Source organism: Panthera onca, chromosome E1, assembly GCF_046562875.1.
Source record: "Panthera onca isolate mPanOnc1 chromosome E1, mPanOnc1 haplotype 2, whole genome shotgun sequence".
In the NCBI taxonomy this organism is placed as follows: domain Eukaryota; kingdom Metazoa; phylum Chordata; class Mammalia; order Carnivora; family Felidae; genus Panthera; species Panthera onca.
The window spans coordinates 36,040,344-36,066,561 of NC_138352.1; the positions used below are offsets into that span (position 1 = coordinate 36,040,344).

A 26,218-nucleotide genomic window follows, 5' to 3' on the forward strand; every position below is an offset into this window, starting at 1 on the left:
CCAGCTTCGTAACCGCTGGTGTGTGCCACAAATAGGAGAGTCGCCGGGGCCAGACCAGGCCAGGAGCATGTGACGTGCTGAGAGCACCCCGTGGGCCCCCCATTCACCCTCACCCCTCCCTTTCCCCCGCCATGGCAGGAAACTTTTATGTTCATATCACTGCCTATCCAGGCATCTCCCCTAGGGAAAGTTCCTAAGTCTACAAACAGGTGCATAAATCCTATTAACCACTAAATTATATGGAACAGCCGATGACTGGAATGAACCACTGTCTGATAAATTGCATCACATACAAACATTATGCAGCTATGTTAAAAATGGGGGGGGAGGAGGGGCGCCTGGGTGGCTCAGTCGGCTGAGTGTCCGACTTCGGCTCAGGTCACGATCTCACGGTCTGAGTTCGAGCCCCGCGTCGGGCTCTGGGCTGATGGCTCAGAGCCTGGAGCCTGCTTCCGATTCTGTGCCTCCCTCTCTCTCTGCCCCTCCCCCGTTCATTCTCTGTCTCTCCCTGTCTCAAAAATAAATAAACGTTAAAAAAAAAAAAAAAAAAAGGGGGGGGAGGGGGTTACTAAGTACGAACCTATGAAGAAAACAGGCTGGTTAGCATATCAAATGAGAAGAGCAAAACAGAGAACCGTTTATGCAGTATGATTTAAACCAGCGCTGCCCAACAGAAATATAATGCAAGCCACATACTTAAATTTTAATTTTTGAATTGCCACATTTAAAAAAGTGAACATATACGAGATTCATTTCTAAAAAATAATTTTTTTTAACGTTATTTATTTTTTAGAGACACAGAGACAGAATGCGAGCGGGTTAGGGGCAGAGAGAGAGGGAGACACAGAATCCAAAGCAGGCTCCAGGCTCTGAGCTGTCAGCACAGAGCCCGATGTGGGGCTCGACCTCACATGAGATAATGACCTGAGCCGAAGTCGGATGCTTAACTGACTGAGCCACCCAGGAGCCCCTCATTGTTTTTTTTAAAGTAGACTTCACACCGGGTGCTGAGTCTAATGCGGGGCTTGAACTCACGAACCTGAGGTAAGAGTCCGACGCTTAATGGACCAAGCCACCCAGGTGCCCCTGAAGTTCATTTTATTTATTTTTTTAAAAAATTTTTTTACACTTATTTATTTTTTGAGAGACATAGAGAGACAGAGCACAAGTTGGGAAGGGGCAGAGAGAGAAGGACACCCAGAATCTGAAGCAGGCTCCAGGCTCCGAGCTGTCAGCACAGAGCCCGACGCGGGGCTCGAACTCACAAACCGTGAGATCATGACCTGAGCCGAAGTCGGACGCTTAACCGACTGAGCCACCCAGGCGCCCCTGAAGTTCATTTTAATTAACATTTTATTTAGCTTAATAGATCCGAAATAGTGTCATCTCAATATATACTAAATACGAAAAGTTATTGATATTTTACTTTCTTTCTACAAGTCTTTAGAAGTCAGTACAACTTTGGATTTCTCTCTTTAAAATTACAGCACACCTCAATATGGATTTGCCATGTTCCAAGTAGATAATGGCCACATTGGCTAGTAACTACCTTACTAGAGAGCACAGGTCTAACCCATTAGAAATTTAAAAAAAAAATTTTTTTAATGTTTATTCATTTTTGAGAGACAGAGAGTGAACAGGGGAGGGGCAGAAAGAGGGAGGCACAGAATCCGAAGCAGGCTCCAGGATCTGAGCTGTCCGCACAGAGCCCAAAGCGGGGCTCAAACTCACAAACCGTGAGATTATGACCTGAGCTGAAGTCAGATGTTCAACCAACTGAGCCACTCAGGCACCCCTAACCCATTAGAAATTTTAAAAAAGACTTAGGTATTGGGGGGAAAATCTAGAAGGAAGTATCAAAATCTTCATGATTACAGATTTTTGCTGAGTAGTGGAAATAGGTATGTGATTTTTTCCTCCTCTGTTTTCCAAAGTGTCTATATGTAATCAATTCATATTGCTTTTAAAACAAGAGCAAAAGTTGGGCACCTGGGTGTCTCGGTCGAGTGTCCAACTTGGGCTCGAGTAATGATCTCGCAGTTCATGAGTTTGAGCCCCACATTGGGCTCTCTGCTGTCAGCATGGAGCCTGCTTTGGATCCTCTCTCCCCCTCTCTGCCTCTCTCTCTCTCTTTCTCTCAAAAAGTAAATAAACATTAAAAAAAAAATTGGGGCGCCTGGGTGGCTCAGTTGGTTAAGCGGCCGACTTCGGCTCAGGTCATGATCTCGCGGTCCGTGAGTTCGAGCCCCGCGTCGGGCTCTGTGCTGACAGCTCAGAGCCTGGAGCCTGTTTCAGATTCTGTGTCTCCCTCTCTCCCTGACCCTCCCCCGTTCATGCTCTGTCTCTCTGTCTCAAAAATAAATAAACGTTGAAAAAAAAAAAAGAATTAAAAAAAATAGCGGAAGTCAACTTTCTAATTTTAGAATCAAAGGGATTTAAAAGACCTGACTGGGTGAATTGCACCTGCCACACACTGATTTATTGATCCCCCACAAGAGCTGTCCTGTACCCCTACGACCTGGCATAGGGTATACTCTTCATGCTCACCTGCTAATTAGTTGGTTGGTGGGTGGGTGGGTGGGTGGGTGGGTGGGGAGGTTGGAGGGAAGGGAAGAGGGCAGCAAGGAGGGAAAACAGTACCGTACAGCAGATAAAAGAGAACACTAAACTCAGACCCTTGTTTCCAAACTCCAAAGCTATCACTTACTGGCTGTACGACTTAAAGCGAGTTACGTAACCATCCTGTGCTTTAATTTCCTCAAATATAAAAAGGCAGCAACGACAGTAATTCCTTCACGGGGTTTTGCGAGAATTAAGGGAGATTATCCAGACAAAGTATTTACCACGGTGCCTGTCACGCAGCCAATGTTTCCAGATGTGTTGGCTGTTGTCCTTATGGTGAATCAAGGAACGATCCCTGGGGTCAGGCTGTGCAGCTCATACGGCAGTGGCACCCAGGACACATGCCAGAGCCACATTTACCCTGGGTCCCTCCCGCTACTGCTGTCCTCCCAAGTCCCCTTTGTGAGAGGACAGAGCATGGCTTTTCAGTCACAGTCACGGCGGAGCCAGTCCCCGGGTTTGTGTGGGGTCCCTTCGCTTGACAATCCCTCCCCTCACCCGCTGACCCGAGTTCCCGCAACCTGCTTACCTGCACCACCTCCGGCCTCACATTGAAGGTACACAGCCAGTCACTGAAGCGAGGGTAGCTGTTGAGTTCTGAGGTCCTCTCGCCAGGAGCCACACTCAGCTTGCATTGCTGCTGCTTGCAAATGTACCGAACCAGCTTCGCCTGTGGGGAGCCCAGGAAAGAAAAAGCCGGTTCATTCGGGGCTCATGCACGTGGCGGCCCCGTACACAGGAGTTCTGGCAAACACAGCAGTCGGCGGGATTCCCCAGCAGTGAAGGAGGACATGGGAAGGAGGAGGAGAGGAGAAGGGTCTGAGAAGGCCAGCGGGAAACCGGGACGACCACCCATCGGCCCCTCCTCACCCCAAAGCTGGCTGACACTGCCTCACCCTCGGGACTACGCTCCTCAGAGAGCGACGGGCAACACTGTTCAGAACAGAGAACGGGGTTAAAACAGAAGAAGGGCTTCCTGCCTGGGGAGGGGTGCGGGACTGGTTGGTAACTGAGATAGAGAAGATATGGGGGTTTGGAGAGAACGAGGAACCTTCCACTTAGGATGCTTCCAGCCTAGACTCGCACTGCGCGAGTTGAGATCCGGGGACTCGGGCGCACTTTAGCCCGGTGACCTTGGACAAGTTACTGAACCCCACCCCCAGAAAAAGCCTCCGTTTCCTCCTCCAGGAAACGGGATAATAACAGAACCTCCCTCTCAGGGAGGCTGAGAAGAAATGAGGCGCTCGGTGCGTGACACGCAAGCACACCCAGAGCAGGCCATGCCTTTGGGGACGTGGCCTTACTGGCAAAGGTCCTTGACTCGGGTTCACCAACGGGCGGAACGTGTGCAAATTTCAGATGCGTTTTCCAGGGGAAGAGGGTCCACGGTTTTCAAAAGCCTCTCAAAAGGCTAAAACTTCAATGAAGTAAGCTTAAATAAGGATGGCCTGGCTGAGGTCGGCCTGGAGCTCTCTCTGACAAATGCTGGGCTCCAACAGGGTAGCCAGCACGGTCCGAGGAATGTAGAGGGGGGCGGGATGGGGGCGGGGAGCAGGTCACAGCCTGGGGCTGATTAAAAAAAGAAGGGCTAGCTGACTGGAACAGATGGAAATGACTTCACGGCCCCCAAGAAGAGGGACCAGGGAGCTGCCCGGGCTCGGCTGAGATCCAGCGACCCAGGGACCCCATGAGGGCTGCCGTCAGGCTGACGAGACTCCAGCCGCCTCCTCTTGGTGACTTGCAAGCTTTCCTGGAAGGCATGCATCACCTTCAAAGTCCTGTGCAGGAGCCTTGCCATTTGGGGCCACCTCCCAGTTCTACCTCTCTTTGAGGGTTTATGTTGTTAATTCACATTCCTTTCTTCCCCCTCTGTAAGTACCTCAGTGTATTTCTCTAAAGGGTATGCACTGTTTTTGGCAACACAGTCACTATACTAAGAAGTAATACTAATTAATGACAACATTTCAAATATCTAGAAAGGATCCTAAATTCCAAACAGGAGCTCTTGACCATTTTGGGACCACGGGCAGCTCTGGCCTTCTAGGGAGGTAGCCCTGGTCCCTTCCTAAGAATAAAGCTTCAGACAAAGCACTTGGGATTATAAAGGGGATCAGTTAGATCTAAAGACATTTCTCAAAACGTTATTTAGAATGGTGGTAGAGTACTAAAAGCCCTTCTTCATTAAAGCACCAAATGAAAGCTGCCAGTGGATCTCACAACTATGATAGCTTTGAAGCTGCGACGTGTCAACTACTTTTTTAGATATGGCCACAACTGTAACGTGATATGCACACAGCTGTGCTTTTCGCTGGCGACTGAGTCACACGTATTTGCTAAGATGATTGGGCCTTGTTGCCTACATCCAAACTGAGTAACGTATTAAATTTCAGTTAAGGTTAATGAAAATAAAGGCTCCATGTATTCCCCCTCCAAATTCACAGACGCCCTGAATTCTATGCACAGACCCCAGGTAAAGAATCCTTGTGGTCAGTGGGATGTGGGGCATGAAATGAGACCCATAATGACAAGAAAACCATTGCTTCTCCATCAGCCTCTCTGAAATGTCCCCCCAGCAACTTGTTTGGCCCCAGGCTCACAATCTGCTAGACTCAAGGGCACTGCCCACCCCCTCCCCCCCATGTGACCCTGAGCACCGTGAAGTCCTGCTGTCTTCAGAGGGCTCCACGACCACCAGGCACAAGTGTTCGGGAGGGAACAGTGAGGCAGGACAAAAACAATGCTACTCGATTTACAGTTTCAATGTTGAGTGAAACCTACAGAGAGGCAAGCCCCTGGCCCCTCTGTACCACGTGCCCCTCAGGTACCCAAAGCAGACACTGTTAATCGAACATTCTCTCCAGAGGCCGGCAACCCCAACAAGAAGCACATTTGCTGTCCTATTATGGAGCCTAAGTCCCCTGGGGAACATCTTCAGAGCACGGTTAACAAGAAGGTGTGAGTGCCCCTTTCATCCTGCAGGGTTCAGTAGAGGCACTCACGTGCCCAGCCTCACCCTACAATGATCTATCCCTCCCAGTGTGACCAGAGGCTGATTCCAAAATCAGGGCCCTCTATGTTCCTTCCCAGGCTCATCTCCACTCCGCTCCCTGCCCCCGACCCTGTCCCGCAGGCATACACTCACCTAGGAGGTATTCCTCAAATATTTCTTGTACTTTCCTACCCCTGGGCCTTTGCTCAAACTGCCTGCAGTGGCTAATTGCGCCTCCCTCCCCCAGCACCACGGGGCTGGGCAGACTTCCCAGGCCTAGTTACAAATCCTGTCTCCCCGTCTACACCTCTTACAGCAGGCTGGGCAGACTTCCCAGGCCTAGTTACAATCCTGTCTCCCCGTCTGCACCTCTTACAGCAGCCCCTGATCACGGCAGCTTCATGTTCGAGCTTTGGCCCCAGTTGCCCCCGACACAGGTGAGTTCCCAGGGCAGCAGACAGCACAGGCTTCGGGGTTGAACTGAAATTTGGATTCAAATGCAGGTTTGCCGTTTTAAGAGTTATGTGACCTTGGGGAAGTTTGATCATTTTTCTGAGTTTTGGTTCTCTCATCTATACAGTAGGCATGACGTTATCTAGCCCACGGTCCGTTAGGGGGATTGAACGATAGTACGGAAACCCCCCCAAGGCTACGTAAGTCCCCCTATTATTACATGTCAGGGCAGGGACCGTGTCCACCTCATTCGTGACTGTCCCCACACACCTATTACTGCACCTGGCACATAACATGTGCTCAAACGGCCTGAAAAAGGAAGGTGGGAAGGAAACCCACAGGCCTCATCCCCGCGTTAGGGCACTTCTTACAGCCGCTTCTTCTGTCCATCCAAGCTGCTCTCCAACCACAGCTTCGAAGAGCTGACCGAAGAGAGGGCCAGACATCAAGTTAACTGTACAGAGTCAAAACCATTCTTTTCCACGGTCGGGCCACAGGCGCTCAGAGCAGCAGCAGGGAGGGCCATCCACCACTGGCATTGGGAACTGAGGACCAGACCCCTGGGAGCCAGTTAAGAACATGTCCACCCCATCCCAGGTCAACTTCAAGACTGGCCAACCTGGCCTCAGCGATGAGCCAGGGGCTTTCTCGACCTCAGCCCCCAACATATCCTGCCCCTTTCAGCCTCGAGGACCTCTGCCCAGAAGGCTCTTCCCCGTGACCCCTGAGCCACAACTCAGCTTAGATACCCTGCCCAACCCCTTCAGCCCTGTTCCTTAGCCCGCTGTCCTTCTCCCCCACCAGATCTCACATCCAAGTTCTGATTCTAACATTTTACTTGTCTGCTTCTTTTCTGAGGCTGTACACTCCATAAGGTCAGGTGCCTGGTCTGTGTTCTGGGTCCCCACCGGGAACCGGCATCGCTCCTGGGACGCACAGTTTGCTACCGTAAAACCTTTGCTGGATGAATGGGCGAATGAACATGCAATCCATCTTGGAGCCCTGACAGGCACACGTTTACCAGAGCAACAGTAAAAATACCAACGGCATAAGTGTTAGCTCAGGAGCTTGAGAGTCTCAAAAACCAAGGCAAATTCCCAGAAGAGGAATGAGCAGCTTTTCTTAAAGGCTGCGAGAGATCCCCACTAGACAGCACAAAGCAGGGCCGTGAGTAGGATGGTGCAGAACTTGAAGTGACTCCTCACTGCACCCCATTAACAACCCATATGCCTGGCCAGCTGCGGGCAAGGAAAGGGGGAGACACGCAGTGCGTCGTGACCCGTTTGCGGGCAGGTCTGGTGTCCTGGAGGCTTCTAGCCCCCCAGAGCTTGCAAAGAAACAGCATCTGTGGGGCTTGGCTTCTGCTGAAGTAGCAAAGCTAGCCTCATTCACAAAGGATGGAGGTCCCTGGCCTGCAGCAGCCTCCCTCCATCTGAGCAAAACAAGCCTGCTCTCACTTTTTGGAAAGCTTGTCACAGTCACAGAAGCACCCAAAGGGCTATTTTCCCAGACAAACCACAGCGGGGCCTGCCAGCCCGGCCCCGGGGGCCTACAAGGGTACCGTTCATAGGGAGTATCATTTTTTCTCAACCACAAAACCACGAGACATAAATTTTCCGGAATAGAAAAAGCACCTGGGGTTTCAGCAAAGGGACCGACAGCAGGAGGGAAAGAGTCATTGGCCCTCTGGCCACCAGGGAGGGCCCTGGGCTGGAACTGAAGTCTCAAACCCCGCCCCCAATATTCTTTTGCTTCACTGCGTGTGTGCCCCACCCCTGTCCTGACACTCAGCCTGCCTTACAGAAAGTACAGAAGACCTTCAAGGGAGCCACAAACAGCTGGCAGGGAGTACCAGACGCGAGGCACACAGCAGGCACTAAGTGTCTTAGGCCGAAAGATCTAGGCCCTGGTCCCGGCCCTCACATTCAGATCAAGGATCTTGGGGAAAGTCCCCCTTAGCTTGGCTCCAATCTCACCACCTATAAAAAGGGTCTCATGTTATGGAAGTTGGGGCCAGAGGAGTCACCGTATACAAAATGGCCTGGAATGAGGGGAAAAAGAAAAACAAAAATGACAGGTCTTCATCTTACTACATTACTCTTGGTTGCTCCAACCATAGCCAAGAGGCAGCACTCTGGCTCCAGACAGATGGACCTGGCCCCTAACCCCCTTGCCACCACTCTCCCTCTGCAAGTGGATGCAGATTTAGCCTGTCAGACTCAGTTTCCCTGGCTGTAAAATGGGGTTGATCTACCTCAAAAGGCTGCTGTGAAGATTTACATGAGAAAACATGGATGTAAGATGTTCAGCAAAGTGCCTGGGATGAGGAAAACGTGTGCGCAGGGAGCAGCGACCTCACCTAGCCAAGCCTTCAGGTGCTCTTACAGCCTCCCTGGGCAACAGGGCCGATGTGGGTGAGATCGTACCCATTTCAGAGATGGGGTAAAGATGACCCTGAAGGCTGGCATTGGTCGTCCTCAGGGCAATGCTGGTGGAACTCACAGATTAGGTCCATTTCTCTTTTTGCATACATTTTTTTTTTTAATGTTTATTTTTGAGACAGAGGGCATAAGCTTGAGCACGGAAAGGGCAGAGAGAGAGGATCCGAAGCAGGCTCTGCTCTGACAGCAGAGGGCCTGACACGGGGCTCAAACTCACGAACCGTGAGATCATGCTCTGAACCGAAGTCAGACGCTCAACTGACTGAGCCACCCAAGCGCCCTCAGAGACCCGGCTTACACACTGTGAGCAGGAGCCCTCCTGCTCACACAGCCCCTGGCAACACCAGAGGGCACGGAGGGAGCGGAGTGGCATCCACTCCAGATCACCTCCTGCAGCTCTAGCGGGACTCCAAAGCAGGCCTCCCCAGTGGAGGCTGCCCTGGGCACGGCTCCCGTGGAGGGGAGGCTGATCACACATCCCTGAAGAGCAGACACCTGTCGAGCTCCCAAAGCATGTGCCACCGAGAGAAAGAAGCTTCCACAGGGGCAGGAAGCAGCTCCCAGAATGGCAAGGGGCCCAGGAACCCGAGAGGCCTCTCATGTCTGCTCTGCTCAAAGCTTGTCCAAACCTCCCTCCGTGTAGGTGTCCACGACTCCCAAATCCACCCTTCAGAGAGCATCACAGCTGTCACGGGCGACCCACGGACCCAGTCATCTGGGACACGTGCTCCCCTGCGGCCACACTACCAACATCCATCGGAGGCGGCCGCGGTGGGGGGCAGCGGTCACGGCCGTGCCTCCAGAAGAGAGAGAGGGCGACACTGGCTGGAATGGTCTCCCAGCAGTGACCTCCCGGAGGCTTCCCCAGGGCGGTGGGACGGGGCCAGCCATTGTGCCTGACTGGCGGGCGGTGCGGTGGTAATGACCCGGGAAACATTCCAGTGGGGATCACACGTGTGCCCACGCCTGCCGTGTACCACCGCCACCTGTTCCAGCTGGCCGGGGGCCACGCCTCCCATTGTTAACTGTTCCATCACCGGGAGAGGGAAGCACAGGCTTAGCAGTCACCCAGAACTTAAGTTCCACCCCCTGGTATGCCTCACTTACCAGAGGCGCGGCCGTGGTTAGTTTACTTCATCTCAGTCTCCCTGCCTGTAAAGTGGAGAAAATGACACACGCCCCCTAGCACCGCTGAAAATTTACTGTGGGATTCACGGACGCAAAGCGCGGAGTCCGATGTCCAAAATACAGGAAGCATTCACTAAACAGGATGCTCTCGGTATTAGCCCTGCTCAGCCTGCAAGCATGGCCTTGAGGAAGAGTGTGAAGACTGTTGACCAGTGCCACCTGGATTATACGTTATTCAGGCTTTTGCACCTTTGCGGAAAACACGCAAATCAACTGGCTTTGCAAAAAAAAGTCAGCCACATCCTAACACCGCAGGGCCCGGGATGGGGAGGTCCCCATTTGGTGACCCCCAAGTCTGTGATCCAGGCTATGCAAGTGGCCAGATGCCAAGACATCTGTAACCCTAACTCTGACTCAGACATGGGCTGCTCAAGCAGATAGATGCTTGCCCTTCCCAGTATCCCGGGTCTTCATGTCTCAAGCAGGGCAGGCTGTTTGGTCTATGGGAGAGATAGGACAGATGCTGAAATATAAACGGACAAATGAACCCCACGCAAAGACAGAGATGGACACCAGATTCCTGAGAACAACAACACGCTCTCTCAATTATGCATATCGTGTCAGTATTCAATTATCAGACCTAGTAGTTATAACGTCTCTTCTACTTATGTGGCAACTTATCACTTTCTCTCCCTCTTCACGGATTCTCAATGAAAATTCCAGGAGGAAGGAACTGCAGTGGACCCCTGGAGCGCACAGGAGTGATGTCCCAACCTCCACATAACCCCAAAGCTGGCAGCGTCCCCATGCATATCATTCTCCCCACAAAACACAGTTGAGCCTAAATGAAAACACCACAGACCTTTCTGGACCCTTGGTGGGAGGTACCATGCGTGCAACATCAAGTCAAGAGAGAGAGAGTGTGTGTTGAGATGCGGACACTGTTCAGCCTGCTGGGATCGCTCGCTAGCTAAAGGATGTCCACTCACCCTGCAGACAGCATCGTGCAATTCTAAGCCCAGCCTCAGCACAATGGTAAGGGTGGCTCCCCACTGAGGGTCACTCACAAAGAGTCAAACCACATATGCCAAACCCATGCGACTTAAAGATGTGTTTTAGGATTCCTGTCTTACAAATGAGGAAACAGGGGCACTGAGAGCTTCCTAACTTTCCCGAACCACGTAATTAAGGAAGGTATTCAGACCTTGACCCAATGCTCTGTTTCTTACCATATCCTCTCCCAAAATAATGGGTCCTGCTACCCACCCACTTAGCTCACCAAGCGGTCCTAACCAGCACAAGCAAGATGCCAGTGGGTAGGTAACTCTCTCGTGGTCAGAAGCCCCAAATCCGGCAACGCCCAGATTGTTGCAGACGGTGAATCCTCTGAATAAAAGCCATAGACTTTCCCACTCTCCAAATGTGTCCAGTCACCCAAGTGGGCCACCGCTTCTGATCCAGATTTGCAAAACCCATCATCTGGGCTACACCCGATCCCTGGCTCCAAACCAGCTCTGAATTCATTACAACTAGCCACCACCCGCCTACTACCTGGAGCCACCCCTGTCAAGGAAGTCCTAGCATGCTTTGCAGAGTGAAGTGAGGCACTTGGATGGCCACTCCCTCCCACCTCCACCCCCTTCCCCGGGCTCACTCAGTCCTCCAGCCAGCAGACTCCCTCCTCCGAGGTGGGCAACACTGTACCTTAAGACGACACGGACAGCAGTCTTTGCTAATGCCAAGCCCCTGCCTATCCCATCCCAAACTTCAGGGAGTTATGAAAGCTCTTGAGGCTTACTCCGGCCTTCCCTAGACGGTTCCTGACACTGTGGCTCCTTCCCAGGTACCTCCAGCCCTGCCCAGGCCTTCACGCTGTTCCTCTTACTTTTCCTACCCCTTCCCCACAGCTAGAGAACACTTCTGGGGACTTCCTGCCAGCCCAAGCCAGCTAAGCTGTCTGCTCTGGCTGCCATGGCCAACGTATTGCAAAATGATTTCTGAGAACATAAGAAGGCCTCTGAAGGTCGTGACGCAGCTGACGGCTCTCCACAGAGGCACGGGCCGACCACAGCACTCTGCTCCAAGAATACCAGAGGCAGCAGCGCTTGGCCCCCAGCACTGCTGAGCCTCCCAGAGCCCTCAAGGGGACCCAGAGGCTCCAGGGGACCAAGTCGGGGCTGTTCTTGGCGAGCAAGGGGCAGAGAAAGCAAGAGTGCCAAGCAAGTGGGGCAAGGAGAAGAGAAAGTGACCTCAATCCCCAAGCCGGTCATTTTGCAATCAGTCATCCTTCGCCCAGCTCTGTCCCGCGACGGTGCTCTCCTGGGGAAGCTGCCAGCCATGTGCATTTGTGCGGAGACAATCTCCCCGCCAAGCCTCCCACTAGCAACCCCGTCCTGACGTCAAACTCAAAGTCGGGGAACTTCAAATACAAACAAACAAGTCTGCCCCAGACCACAAGTGGAGCCATTCCCAAGGAGGCCAGGGGTGACAGGGCCACAGCTGGGAACTCAGGGCTTTCTGCCCTTCCTGGACTCCCCTGGAGATATGGACTCCGAGGTCTCACAACAGGCTGCAGATGTGAGTCCCAAGGCCAGGCTGAGACAAACTGGGATCCATCTTTGGCCTCCATGATGGGTGTGAATGCCCACCTGGGGCCCAGCACAGCAGTGGTGACCCCGTCCAGAAGCACAGGTCCCCATTAGATAACATCACCTGTTGTAACTGCCCCGGAGCTAAGTATGAGCAGGCAGGGTAAGGAGAGACTGAGGTGATTTAGAAACACTTACAAAGCTTCCTGGGAAAGACAGAGCTGGAGCCGGGGCCAGGATGGATGGCCACGGGCTGGAGTTTTCTCGCCAACCCCCGCTCTCCCATCTCAGGCTCCACTGTGGTCATGAGACTTGATGGGAAAGATTTTCAAGAGTAAGGCATTTATTTCCCTGACCTAAATATCCTAAGATAGCTTCCACCTGAGAAGCCACGGTGAGTCAAAGAAATGTGCTCTTCAGAAAGCAATCTTTAGCTTGAAAAGCTAGTGAATAAATGATCTCGGGGCCACGTTTCCAGTTTCACTTTGTGCCTCAATTCAAAACTATAAACCGGCCCCACCCTCCCCACCCCAGTACTCTGTGTGTTTTTTAGAACCAGAAGTCCCCGGGGGGAGTGGGATGGCCGTGGGACGAACTGGACTAAAGCATGAGAAATCAAGATACCTGCTTCACCCCCTAACTGCCCTGGGCCTCAGGTGATTGCCAGATTCCTAACTGACGCAGCCTTGGTCTCAGTTCTAACACACCCCATAGGCCTGTCTGAAGTTCACCAGGCCCACAGAGGCTGGCTTAGCCCGTAACCCCTCAAGTACAAGAGGTAATCCCAGAGAAGTCCGGACACTGCGGGCTGCAGCGGACCTGGGTGCGAATTACTAAGCGGGGGGCGGGGTACCTAGAAAGAAAGGCAGAGGGCATATCTAATGCAAAGGTGGAGTCCTGCCAATGGGACCACGCCCTGAACTATCCCTGAAGACCTGGTCCCCTGGAAGCTTCTAGAAGGGATGGGGGTAGGGGAGGCACTTCAAATTCTGATCTGAAAGCACCTGCCATGTGTAGATTGTGCCGGATGCTGGGGATATACTGTTTGCCTAGCAACTCGGGTCACCACAGAAAAGGATAAAGGGTTATGCAGGGGGCAAGGGGCAAGGGGCAAGGGTCAAGAGCAGGTGAGTGGCTCAGGTACCAGAGATGACCTAACGTGATGGCAAATTCCCCCAAAGTGATAACAGCCATCGCATCAGGCGTTGCTCCTTACTTACCCAACGTCCATTCCTGATTCGCTCCTCACTCACAGACCGATTTTGTCTTGTCACAGTGCCCAGTGATGAACCGGTCAGAGTCAGCGGTGCTCTACCCTGACTTCGTATCACAGGAACATGAGCCCCAGCCTAGATTCCCACGGGAGGGGGTCCCAGCATGGCTGTCGTGATGAGCCCGTCCCCACTTCTGGCCTCCGTTGTAGCTGTGTGTGACATGTGGCACTTCTGGTCCATGAGACAGGAAGACCCGTCTGCTGGACCTGCTGGGAAGTGTTTTCTTTCCTTACAGGTCGGGCGGGCTCTGGGGCTGTCCCCCGCCTCCTTCCTGCTTTCAAGACCTCAAGTGCCAAGAGTTGTCCGGAGAATCAGACACACTGGCACTGCTGAGCTGCAGCAACACGTAAGCCAGCTGACTGCAAACTTCTCACTGTAGGAGGAGCCTAACAGCCTATTTGTTGAAGTCACATTCTCTGTCACTTGCAAAGGAAAGCTGTCCTTTTGGCTAACACTTTTTTTTAAGTTTTATTTATTTTTGAGAGAGAGTATGTGTGCACACGAGTGGGGTGGGGGGGGGGGGTGCAGAGGATCCCAGGTGAGCTCTGCCCTGACAGCAGTGAGCCCAATGTGGGACTCAAACTCACAAACCACGAGATCCTGACCTGAGCCGAAAGTCAGATGCTCAACGGACTGAGCCCCCAGGTGCCCCTCTGCTAACACTTTTTAAGCCCATACTATTTCAAACCTCCTTCTAAACCTTCTAAGGCTAATGTTTCTAAGCCTAAGGCTTCCTGTTGGCTTCCAGAAAACCTACAAAAGGGAAAAGTATCCCTTCATCCTTCTTGGGACCACATGGTGTCCAAAAACATTCCTTCAAAAGTCCTTTCAAATTTCAAAGGGCAGATATGTTTTCATGAAGACCAATTTGTCAATGTTTTTCTTTTTTGGTTTGTGCTTTTCATTTCCTAAAAAAATGTTTGCCAAACCCACACTCACAAAGATGTACTCGTGTGCTCTATAAGTTTTGCAGTTTTATCTTTTTTGTTTAGGTGAGTCTATGATCTACAGAATTTGAAGTAATTTTTGTATTCCAAGACTGTTTTTGAGTTGGATGTTTTAAAACTGGATCTTCCTTTGTGCCCGGCACTGTGCTATGCACATTTTGTGTACTATCCCGTCCAACAGCCACAAGAAACCTCTGATTGGTGCTATAATCAGCTCTGCCACAACATAGGTTTATGTACTTGCTGTGGGATCCCAAGGGGACTGGGTCTAACTATGGGGTGAGGTGCTAAGATCCTTGGGAAGGCATCAGCAAGCTGGGGTGGGCCATGCGGTATGGCCCACAGACACAGGGTGAGGGGCTGAACCTGCACTTCAGGTTGGGGGCACAGCATGAGCCAAAGACCAGAGTAATGACAGAGCCTTAAAAAAAAAAAAAAAAAAAAAAAGACACAGCAAATAGCCAAAGAGTACAGAGGAGGGGGAAAAAACAGGAGACCAAAGTCAGCCCACTCATGCAGGTCCAGGAAGGTTCTGGAAGGTTCCAGAAGGCCACACTAAAACATCTGCATGCAATCTCACAGGCATGGAGAGGGAAGCAAAGGAAAAAAACGTGATCAGATTTGCATTTTTGAATGATCATCATTCTGGAAACCATGTGGAGGACAGATTGAAGTGGGTGTGGAGCAACCAGAGAGACAGGAGAATCAATTAAAAAGCCACCGCAATTCAGCAAATGACGAGAACAAAAGGTAATTTAGTTAGTGGCAATGTGGGTGTAAGGGAAGAAGCAGATTCTAGAGAGGTTTTATTAGCATTTTTACTATAAAGAGAAGACTTCCCTGTTTGTCCAGGGAATTTCTGGCACGCCAACACCCTGGAATGCAGGAAGCTGAAGGGCTGAGTTTCTCCAGCAAAAAAGCTAACAGAGCAGAGAGCCCATGTGTCTGATTTACTGGGACTTGGCGCTTCATATGGGGGAGGGGGCCTGCTACCTGTTGGCAAAGCCACCTGTCCACGGGCAGCTCCCAGCCCAGGTATCTCCCCACCCCTGAGCACTACCTCTTCCCCTCGTCCTGGGCAGAGGAGAACCCCGTACCTGCCGAGAGCAAAAGCCACTCCTCCAACAGTTCCATCTCCAACGTCCCTGCGGCCAGAGAGGTGGGTCAGACAGACAGAGGCTACACAGGGGCAGCATTTGCCCGGGGCGGGGGCAGACCTAAAAGAAGCTTTCTCCAGCCAGCCTAGGGCTACTGGTTCTGTCTGGCCCTCCCCAACCCATACATGCAGGAAACATGCTACCCTATTAAGGGCAGTGGGTCCAGCTGGTCATGGGGATTAGCACCAGATAGATCCAAGTTCAAATCTCACCCCCACCCCCTGGGTGGCTCAGTTGGTTGAGCCTCCGATTTCGGCTCAGGTCATGATCTCACGGTTCGTGGGTTCAAGTCCCACATCAGGCTCTGTGCTGACAGCTCAGAGCCTGGGGCCACTTCAGATTCTGTGTCTCCCTTGCTCTCTGCCCCTCTCCCGCTAGCGTGCTCCCTCTCTCCCGCTCTCTCTGAAAAGTGAATACACATTAAAAACTAATAATAAAAAAATCTCACCCCCATGCTAAGCTAAGGGACCATGGGCAATTGACAGAATGTCTCTGAGCCTTTATTTCCTCTTTTGTAAAGGATGGGGCGGGAGGCTCAAAAGGTGGCTGTGAAGACAAAAATGATATAATACATGCCCAGCAGCTGGACTCTGCTATAAGTGCCCAGCACATATCTGTCCCCATCGACCTTCTCTGCGGCCTCATTCGTGGGAAAGGCTGGGATCTGACAGCTGACGGGCAGACTGGGATCGGAGGTTGGGGGGGAAGCCTCAAAAGGCAAGTGTCCCAATGCACGTGTCGATGATTGATCTGTTGACACACGTGCAGTCTCCCCGCGGGAAAAGGGAGCACCGAACGACAGAAACAAACAGCTCAGAGCGCGAGGTATTCTCCTCCAACCGCAACCCGGGAGGGGACAGCATGATTTTCAGTCAGTAGATTAAAACCAAGCACTCCTAAACCACGGAGTCTCACTAGGGCCACTGCAGAGGAAGGTGTAAAATGTATGTATATATATGGGGTTTGAGATGGAAATGCAGTGGGGCTGATGTGACGTCAGCTCTGGGAGACAAGGAGCAGTGGAAGACCACCCTCTCTAACGACTGGCCAAAGACCACCGGATTTCTCCGCCGAGCCCTGTGTGCCACAGCTGACAGGGCGCGAAGTGGGCTCACATCCTCCACAAGACCACTAGCGGAGAGCAAGAACGGGCTCAGATAACTGAAAGCCACTGACGAACCAGCCCAGGAATGCCAGCCAGCGGCAGTATGGCGAGGGATGGCCGGGAGCTCGGGCTTAGAGCCTAACAGACCCGAGTTCCAATCCCAGCCCTACCTGCTGTCCAGTTGCCTTAACATGAGCAGCTGAAGTGAACCTTTGTACGCCTCATTTTTTTTTTTTAATTCTTTTTAATGTTTATTTATTTTTGAGACAGAGAGAGACAGGGCATGAATGGGGGAGGGTCAGAGAGAGGGAGACACAGAATCTGAAGCAGGCTCCAGGCTCTGAGCTGTCAGCACAGAGTCCGACGCAGGGCTCAAACTCACGGACTGTGAGATCATGACCTGAGCCGAAGTCAGATGCTTAATCAACTGAGCCACCCAGGTGCCCCTGTACGCCTCCATTTTCTTGTCTCTAACATGGGGTAATAACAGTACTGCCTTCACAGGAGGGAAATGTAAAGTGCTTGGCCCTAGGCCTGGAAGACTGTTAACACTCATCACCAGCCACATTTACAATAAAAATTCGAGTTCCGTGTTATCGTTGAAAGCAGCTAAACTGACATGTTTATTGCTTTAAGATTCTCAGACATGTTCCTGGGGCGCCTGGGGTGGCTCGGCATCTGGCTCTTGACTTTGGCTCAGGTCATGATCTCACGGTTTGCTTGGGATCCTGTCTCTCCCTCTCTCTCTGCCCCTCCTCCGTCTGCTCTCTCTTGTCTCTGTCTCAAAACAAATGAAAAAAAACTTTAAAAAGATTCCTTAAACGCGTTCCTGAAGGACTCCATTTACACGGCAAATCCCAAGCTACTCCCATGTGTTCCTTGAAAGGGGGCAAATGAAGACAAGGCCAGGTGAAGCAAGAGCACGCCAAAGGGCAGGGCCTTCCTGACCCTCTCTTTATTTCCAGGAAGTCAAGAGCAGGTCAACAACCGTACTACATGAGCCCCTGCGAGGGGCCAGAGCAGAAGAGCGAGGCAAACCAGGACCACCGTTAAGATGCACACAACTGGGGGCACCCGGCTGGCTCAGTCGGTAGAGCAGGAGGCTCTCGATCTCGGGGTCGTGAGTTTGAGCCCCTCACTGCAGGTAGAGATTACTTAAAAAAATTAAAAAATAAACTTTTTTTTTTTTTTTTTTTTTTTAAAGACGCACACAACTTGAGGAAGCAAGGCAAGGAGAGCAGGGGAGGGGCGGGCAGAGCAACCACCGGGGCCTGGCACACAGGCTGTTAACGGGCGCTATTCTTTGACACAGCTTAAAGACACATGCTCGCGCACACCTGCCACCCTGGACGAGCTCCAGCTGGGCAGAGAGGACCCATTTCCAAACAAACAGAGCAGGTGGCCTGCCAACCTCCCAGGAAATCAACTGACCGCAACTTATTGCAGAAATTAGGTAAATCACACCGACAAGACGTTTAACATGCGCCAGACACCCTTTAAGTGCTTCGTATATACTGTCACTTACTCCTCAGAACAAACCTGTGAGGCAGGCCCTAACACCAACCCCATGTCACAGTGGGGTAAACTGAGGCCAAGGAGCAGTCCCAAGTCACATAGCTAATAAATGGCAGAGGGAAAATCTGAACCCAGGCAGTTTACCTGCTGAGTCCATGCTCTAAGCACAGGCTCTATGACATCCTTGATTGACTGACGTGTTTGGGGCACCTACTGGGAGCCAGGCCAGCACAGAACATCTTTGTATGAGGATCCTCATTTATAAACAAGGACTCAGAGAACCCAGAGTCTTGGGTTGAGAGCCAACTTAAACCCAGGAGGACCTAATGCCCCACCGCTGCCCCTCCTGACTCAACGCACTGGGTTTCATCTTATCCTAGGCCGCCCTACACCAAGCTCTACCCACTGTGCTCTACCGGCATTGGCATAGGTAGGCACATCACTTGTGCTGCGCCCAAACCCAGGTGAGACTCTGCCACCTGGCCAGTAGGAGGCCAGAACCTTCTAGAAGGCCTAGAGGACCAGAGGAACCTGGAAGAAAATCTCCCAGCCTTAACCCTCTTCCTCCACAAACAGTCCTTCCCTCCTCAGCGGCCTACTCCTTCCTACCTGTCCACAGAGAGACACAGAGCAAGACCCTACTGCTGGGTCTCCGACTGCAAGAGCTGTGCATATTTAGCCGTCTGACGTAATAGCTCGAGGTAGAGAGATGCACCCAGGCTCTTGCATCAGACCCTATTTCACTCACACACAGACCTCAGGGCAAGCAGTGAGCCCTGTGGGCAGAGCTGGCCACACCTCAGCCCCACTCTGCCATGCAAGACGGCACCTGCCTCACATCCCCAAGGAGGCCAGTTCTCTGAAAGTCCCTTTCCCGGTGACCCAAATACTTGAATCGCCCTCCAGATGCAGAGAAAACTCCAGACAAACCCTGAAGGGCTCCGGGTCTCCTGCCTGCCAGTCTTTGCAGTCACCCCTGGCCAAGGACCGTGCCAACCAGGAGGAGCTGTTGGCAGGATTCGACCCTTCTTGACATCTCTGAAATATCTTTAAACCACAAAATCCTACAGTGTTCTAAAATTAGAAGAGCCTTTAAGGTCACTTCACATATGTAATGAACGAGGAAACTAAGGCCCAGGGCAGGACAGAGACTTAGTCACACAGAAAGTCAAAAGGCAGTGCCAGGACAGACTCCCCGGTCTCCTGGCTCCCGTCCAGCGCTCTTCCCTCACTGCTGGATGGCCGAAGGCCTGGGTTCAACCTGCTGCGTGAACAAGAAGCTTAGCTGGGCCTCTGGTTCCCTATTCTTACTTAGCAAATTCGGGACTATTTACAGAAGTGTATAAATGCTAACTCATGTCATTGGAGGAGGTGTTATTATACCCACATGGGGACGAAAGTATGACACTGAGACAAACAACTGTCCAGGGCAGGGTGTGAGCCCAGGCAGTGTGCCTCCATAGCCCAAGCCCTGGACTTTCGGGGCCTTTGTAACTGCGGCCCCTCAAGCGGGATCTTGGCGTCAGGACCTCAATGGCATGCCCCGAGCAGCTCTTCAGAGCAGTGGGGCTGAAGACAATTCGAGAACTGCTCCCATCCTGGCAGCTCTATAGGACTAATCCAGGACTGATCTGCCACACAGGACCCAAGTCTGGGACCAGCCAGGAAATGGACCCGGGTGTTCACGACAAACTCCTACGGGGACCTAGGAGAGAGACCTGAGCTTACTACCGGGGAGAGCAGCTCTGCCGGGTCTGAGGCCTGTAGCCCTGCAAAGGCTAAGCCTTTCCTCCCCTGCGTCCTCTGCACCCCGGCACCTAGGAGGGCAGGAGGGGCTGGCCAGGCGACACTGAGGTCCCAACGCCCACAGGCCATGATTCTGCACTCCTGTGCGGCCTCCTCAAGGTGAGCATATGAGTTTTCCTCCTACGAAGGAAGCCATTTCTCAACACGTTGCTACACACGGATACTAAGAAACATGAACCAAGAGGCAAATGGGGCACCAGCCACAAAGGGAACAGAACGAGGGGAAGGGCTGGTACAGCTCTCTTACGCTGGGAGCGCAGCTTAGAGAAGCTAGAGAAACACTGTGCACGACCTGTACATCCCCGTTCACAAGAGTGACACAGTGGGAACAACCCACAGACCTGGGAAAGCAGCGCCGAGTGGGTTACGGCAAAACCACTTACGGTACCATTAAACCGTTGAACAAGTTTACAAAAACACAGGGAGCTTTTCTGTGTTATTCTACTGAGTGACGAAGGCGGGCCCAAAGAATCGCAGGAGAGATGCTTACAACACGTTGGCCTCGAAACTGCAGCTAAAAGAAAACATGGCAGAATGTCAGCCACGAGCAAGACGCGTCTCAGTGGGAGGGCTACAGGTAATCGTTTTCTTCCTTCTACTTCTCTGTTTTCCAAATGTTCTAGAATGACCACATACTGATTTGGTAAGGTGATTAGCGGTAATTCTACAGTTTAAATTGTCAAACGAGGAAAATGGAGGGTGATGGTGATTCTGTTCCAGGAAGGGGGACAAAAGTCTGGGCAGGCAGCCAGCCTACCTGATGCAGAGCTGTGCTGGGGCCACCACGGCCAGCCTTCCCACAAAAGCCCTGAAAGGATCAGATGGAGCAAAACCTCACTGATTCAGAAGGGAAAGAGGAAGAAAGGAAGAAAACGATGTGACAAGATGACATTAGATTCATTTTTGCTGATTTTTTTTTTTTAAGAACCATGTGTATCCATCCATCCATATCGAGCACCGGCTAGTCACCCAGCACTGTGCCAGGCCCTCCAGGTAATACAAAAACGCGTAAGACCCAGGGCGCCTGGGTGGCTCAGCTGGTTAAGCATCCGACTTCAGCTCAGGTCATGATTTCAGGGTTCATGAGTTCGAGCCCCACATCGGGCTCTGCGCTGACAGCTCAGAGCCTGGAGCCTGCTTCGGATTTTATGTCTCCTTCCCTCTCTGTCCCTCCCCTGCTCACTCTCTGTATCTCTCTCTCAAAACCAAACTAAATTAAAACTTCCAGCTTCAGAGAAATGGCAGGTAGCAGGAAAGGGGTCATGAAAAAGGCGGGCTCTGGAATGGGTCTTCAAGAACGAGGCAGAGCCCACAACAGGGTCTGTAAAATAGCCAAGGAAACATACTCACTCATCTCAAAGGGAAGTTCTAGACCCGGGCGATCCTAACAAACCCTTCCACCATAATCACGAGCAAGGAAACACGAGATGAAAACAAACGGGAGTTGTGGCAATGCCGTAGAGCCAGTCCAAATGGTCCCTGGCAGGCGCGGTGGCGGGAGAGCAGAGCTGGACAGTCAGCCTTCCGGGAAGAGAGCGGAGAAGCAGGCGGTGGCCTTACAAAGTGGCGCTGATTCCGCTTCTAGGAATATGTCCTAAAGAAACAATTAAGCATGCGCGCAGGGCTATTCACAGAAGTGGATCTTAAAATAGCCACCCATGGGGAAGTGGGGAACTACATTTTGGTGTGTTTCTATAGCAGAAAACTGCAGCAACTTAAAATTCCCATTTTTTAAAGAACATTTGGGGCACCTGGGTGGCTCAGTCAGTTAAGCGTCCGACTTCAGCTCAGGTCATGATCTCACAGCTCGTGAGTTCGAGCCCCACGTCGGGCTCTGTGCTGACAGCTCAGAGCCTGGAGCCTGCTTCGGATTCCGTGACTTTCTCTCTCTCTCTCTCCCTCCCCTGCTCATGCTCTGTCTCTCTCAGTCTCTCCAAAAATAAATAAACGTTAAAAAAAAACATTTTTTTAATTAAAAAAAGATATTTAATGACATGGGCGATGCCTGTGGTATTACAGCCAGGTAACAACTCAAGGGAAGAAAACTACATTTACGCTACAATCCCAATCTATCCTTAAGCCATTTTAAAAGCATTCATTTTTCTTTTTTCAGCTTTGCTGAGGTCAATTTAGTTTCTAGCAAAATAAATGTATCAAAATTTAAACACTGGAAATACAGAATCTTATTTTGAGATTTTTTTTTTTCCATTTTCTCTAAGAACATGTGTTCTTTTCATAAACACGTAACGTTATTCAAAAATGAAAGAATGATAGAAGGGATTTTAGTGGGAGGAGAAGGGGGCATTGCAGACAGAAAACAGCAGATGTCAGAAGTAAAGACCAGGCCTATCTGTGGAGGAGAAAGGACCAAACTTTGGGGCCAGAGAGAGCTGGGCTCAAATTCTGGATCCATTATTTTCTGGCCATGTGAGGGGGGTGAGGGGGGTGAGGGGGGATGAGAGGAGGTGAGGGGAGGTGAGGGGAGGTGAGGGGGGGTGAGGGGGGGTGAGGGGGGGTGAGGGGGGGTGAGGGGGGGTGAGGGGGGTATCAACTCTCTCTCAGAAGTCAACAAAGTCAGATCCCTTTCTACTGACCAAACAAAATTCACTCTGGATGCACACAGGGGAGGGAGGAATACTCATTTATGAAACACACCATGGATATTAAGAAGGGAATTTGGGTGGGGCGCCTGGGTGGCGCAGTCGGTTAAGCGTCCGACTTCAGCCAGGTCACGATCTCACGGTCCATGAGTTCGAGCCCCGCGTCAGGCTCTGGGCTGATGGCTCAGAGCCTGGAGCCTGTTTCTGATTCTGTGTCTCCCTCTCTCTCTGCCCCTCCCCCGTTCATGCTATGTCTCTCTCTGTCCCAAAAATAAATAAAAAACGTTGAAAAAAAAATTTAAAAAAAAAAAAAAAAAAAAAAAAAAAAGAAGGGAATTTGGGGAAAACAAAAAGTGTCCCATTAAGCCAGTGTAAAATGCACCCCCATTTCAGAAACATCACACTCTGAAAAGGTATCTGTCCTAAAATCTAGAAAACATGAACGTTTCTTCTAAGGATGGTGACAACCAGGATTAGACCTGGTCTAATGTTGTTCTTATGTTTCTTGGGTGGTCTGACTTGTGTCCAAAACGAGGAAATGGGCGAGAAGTCAGTTTCTAGTTCCTAAGCAGACCTGTTATGCTATAGGGGTGAGGCCCCACCTTCCACAGTTCTGGATTAGAGAGTATGGCTCTCATTCTCCCTGGAACCCATCTTTCTTTCTCTCTCTCTCTCTCTCCTCTCTCCTCTTCTCTCTCTCTCTCTCTCTCTCTAGTCTTACATTTAGGAAGAGAATTTAGGCAAAATTCTCAACAGCAAGTTTTGCCAGCATACCTGGGGTGTCCTTGGCCCTGACCACTCCATCATCTTTTCAGATGAAGAAAGCACCAGAAATGCCAAGGTCAGCTGCCTTAAGAGCAAGCAGACACGCTCCGGGAAAGCTTAAGATTTGGAAGGGATCCTCAGAAAGAAATGGCAAACTATAAGCAATCAAGAGCCCCATCCCCCCCCTAAAATGCCATGCTTTGGCAAACCCAACAAGATAAATCTTCAGAAGAGGAGACGGAAGCTCAGATCAGTCCCCAATTAAATTTAATCACAGCGGCTAATCCTTCTACGGTGCCTACCATGTGCCAAGCACAGGTCTGAGTACTTAACATGTGACAACTCACTTATCCTCACAACAGAAGAAGAAATATGCACAGAGAGGTTACATAACTTGCCCAAGGTCAGGGCCAGAACTAGTCCTTTATCTCAGTCGAAAGAGGGTGCCTCTGCCTTTAGGGAGGCACAGCACAGCTGCGCACAGGGCACATGCCTGGCAAAAGGGGGAGGCCTGGATTTCAGCATCTCTCAGCCCCTTGTGCAGTACACAACCTGGTTGACTATAGCCTGCCCCATCCAAAGTAGTAAGTGGATACAGTTTACTATTAAATAAGTGGTATGCAAATTAACGAAAGCCAGGATTTTTGAAGCACTGATTTGGGTGACTGAGAACATTCAATTCTGTGTTATCTAGAATGATCAGATTTTCAGCCGTGCTAGGAATGCCCCGACATTTACAGCTTCATGGGCCGAGACTTTAACTCTTTCATCATTTCTAACGAGCATATTCTAAAATATATCCCATCTATCTCTGCAGCTTAGGAAAGAGCACCAAATACAATTTAGCCTTGTCTGAACTCCACTATCACCCCTGCCCAGGACCCCACAGCCCCTGCCTTTTCCTGACACCCAGCCTGTGCCTCCTGATCTCGGATAACCAATCTTTCTCTGCTTCATTAATTGCTCTTGGAGAAAACTAAACGTGCAAGTGGGTTGAATCTCCTCAAAGTTTTGGGTTTGAACCTCCTTCCCGTGGCTTAGTTTTTTTATTTGCTTCTACCTAACTGCTTGTCCTTGATCCTGGGGTCTCGCTGCTTCCCGCTGTATGAGACCCTACACAGAGAAGTTTGCCTCTCTGCATCCCTTGGAATTCATCATCTCCCATGGTCACCTCCTTCCTTCTGAAGGCAGCTGGGGGTAGGAGAAGTGGGGTCTAGCTGTCCTTCGGCCTCTCAACCCTCATTCAAGTCTTTCTGACTTTAAGAAAACACGTTCCCAGTTAAGTGTCCGACTTCAGCTCAGGTCATGATCTGGCTGTTTGTGGGTTCGAGCCACACGTCGGGCTCTGTGCGGACGGCTCAGAGCCTAGAGCCTGGAGCCTGCTTCAGGTTCCATGTCTCCCTCTCTCTCTGCCCCTCCCCGATTCACACTGTCTCACTCTCAAAAAATGAATAAACATTTTAAAAAGTTTAAACAAAACACAACACCTTCCCTCCTCTTCCTTCAGGCCCAAAGGTCCTGACACCATCCCTCAGCTGTTCGTTTCTTAGTATTCCATCTGTCTCGGGCTCTCCACCTCACCTGCTCTTGCAGATGCCCCCAGCCTTCGTCTTACTTCCACGTGCATCTTCTTGACCTCACTAGGGCATCTGGCACAGGGAGCCCCTCCTCCTCCACGACATGCCTGCCCCCTGGCTTCCTGGTTGTCCTTCTCCTCTGACGGCTCAGCAGGCTCCTTCCCAGGACGCCCACCACCACCTGTATACCGACGCCGCCTTAACCCTTAACCGGAAACTCTGGACCCCACCCCCCTCCACGAGCTCCAGGCCCATCTGTGTAACTCGTGAATGGACAGCTTGCCTGCGTGGCCCAGAGGCACCTCACACTCGGCAGGTCTGAGCCACCCTCATTCTCTCTTGCCTTTCATCATCTAGTTGCCTCCCACTTCCCACTCTCCACTCTTCCTACCAGAACGCTGATCATTTGTTGGCCCGTTTCCAGCCTCTTGTGCAGGTAGGCGCAGCTGTATGACTAACGTCTGGCCAATGACATCTAAATGGAAGCGTCATATGGTAATTGCAAAAAGAATAGTTAAAGAACACATCCTTCCCCACTTCACCCACCCACTCCCTGGAAAGACGATGTGATAGCTGGAGCTCCAGCAGCTATCTTGGGACATGAGGACAAGGAATGGCAGAGGGGGTGAGCTGGAAGGAATGTGACTTCCCGATGTCTTTGCAGATCCACTACACCAACCCAGGGCTACCTACCTCCAGACCTCTTTTATGTGTAAGAAAATTAATCTGTTTGAATCACTGTGGTTTTACTTTGCTGATGTCACTGTGAATAAAGCTGAATATAATTTTACTAATATTCCATCCAAAGTGGTCTTCTTTTGCATTCCTTGTCTTGGTCAATAACATCAACATTCATATCTGGGGGCTCCTGGCTGTTGATTTGCAAATTTTCCCTACTAGGTTATAAGCAACTAACTGACAGGGAAGGTCTCTCATTTTTTAAATAAAATACTTCAAACATCCAAAAAAAGAGAGGGATATAATATATATTCACCACTAGATTTAACAAATGTTAACATTTTATCATATTTGCTTCAGGCATTTTTAATAAGAAATGAAACATTACAGGGGCCCCTGGGTGGCTCAGTTAAGAGTCCGACTTCGGCTCAGGTCATGATCTCACAGTTCGTGGGTCGTGTCAGGCTCATGCTGACAGCTTAGAGCCTGAAGCGTGCTTCAGATTCTGTCTCCCTCTCTCTCTGCCCCTCCCCTGCTTGCTCGCGCACTCTCTCTCAAAAATAAATAAAAACA

General features: G+C 51.1%; 1 protein-coding gene and 1 long non-coding RNA gene across 3 annotated transcripts in view; one reads left to right on the top strand and one right to left on the bottom strand.

Annotated features, from left to right (window-relative positions):
* The window catches only part of KSR1 (kinase suppressor of ras 1), a 162,135-nt gene that overhangs the window by 73,135 nt on the left and 62,782 nt on the right, over positions 1–26,218 (bottom strand). For both annotated transcript variants that reach the window (XM_078437518.2, XM_078437519.2), the window contains exon 2: positions 3,152–3,292. In XM_078437518.2, the coding sequence (XP_078293644.1) occupies positions 3,152–3,292 (141 nt within the window). The remainder of the gene's footprint in view (positions 1–3,151; positions 3,293–26,218) is intronic.
* LOC132688028 (uncharacterized) lies at positions 19,640–25,736 on the top strand. Its single transcript, XR_009614386.3, has 3 exons — positions 19,640–20,602; positions 20,951–21,018; positions 25,035–25,736. It is a non-coding gene; the product is annotated as an uncharacterized LOC132688028 (long non-coding RNA).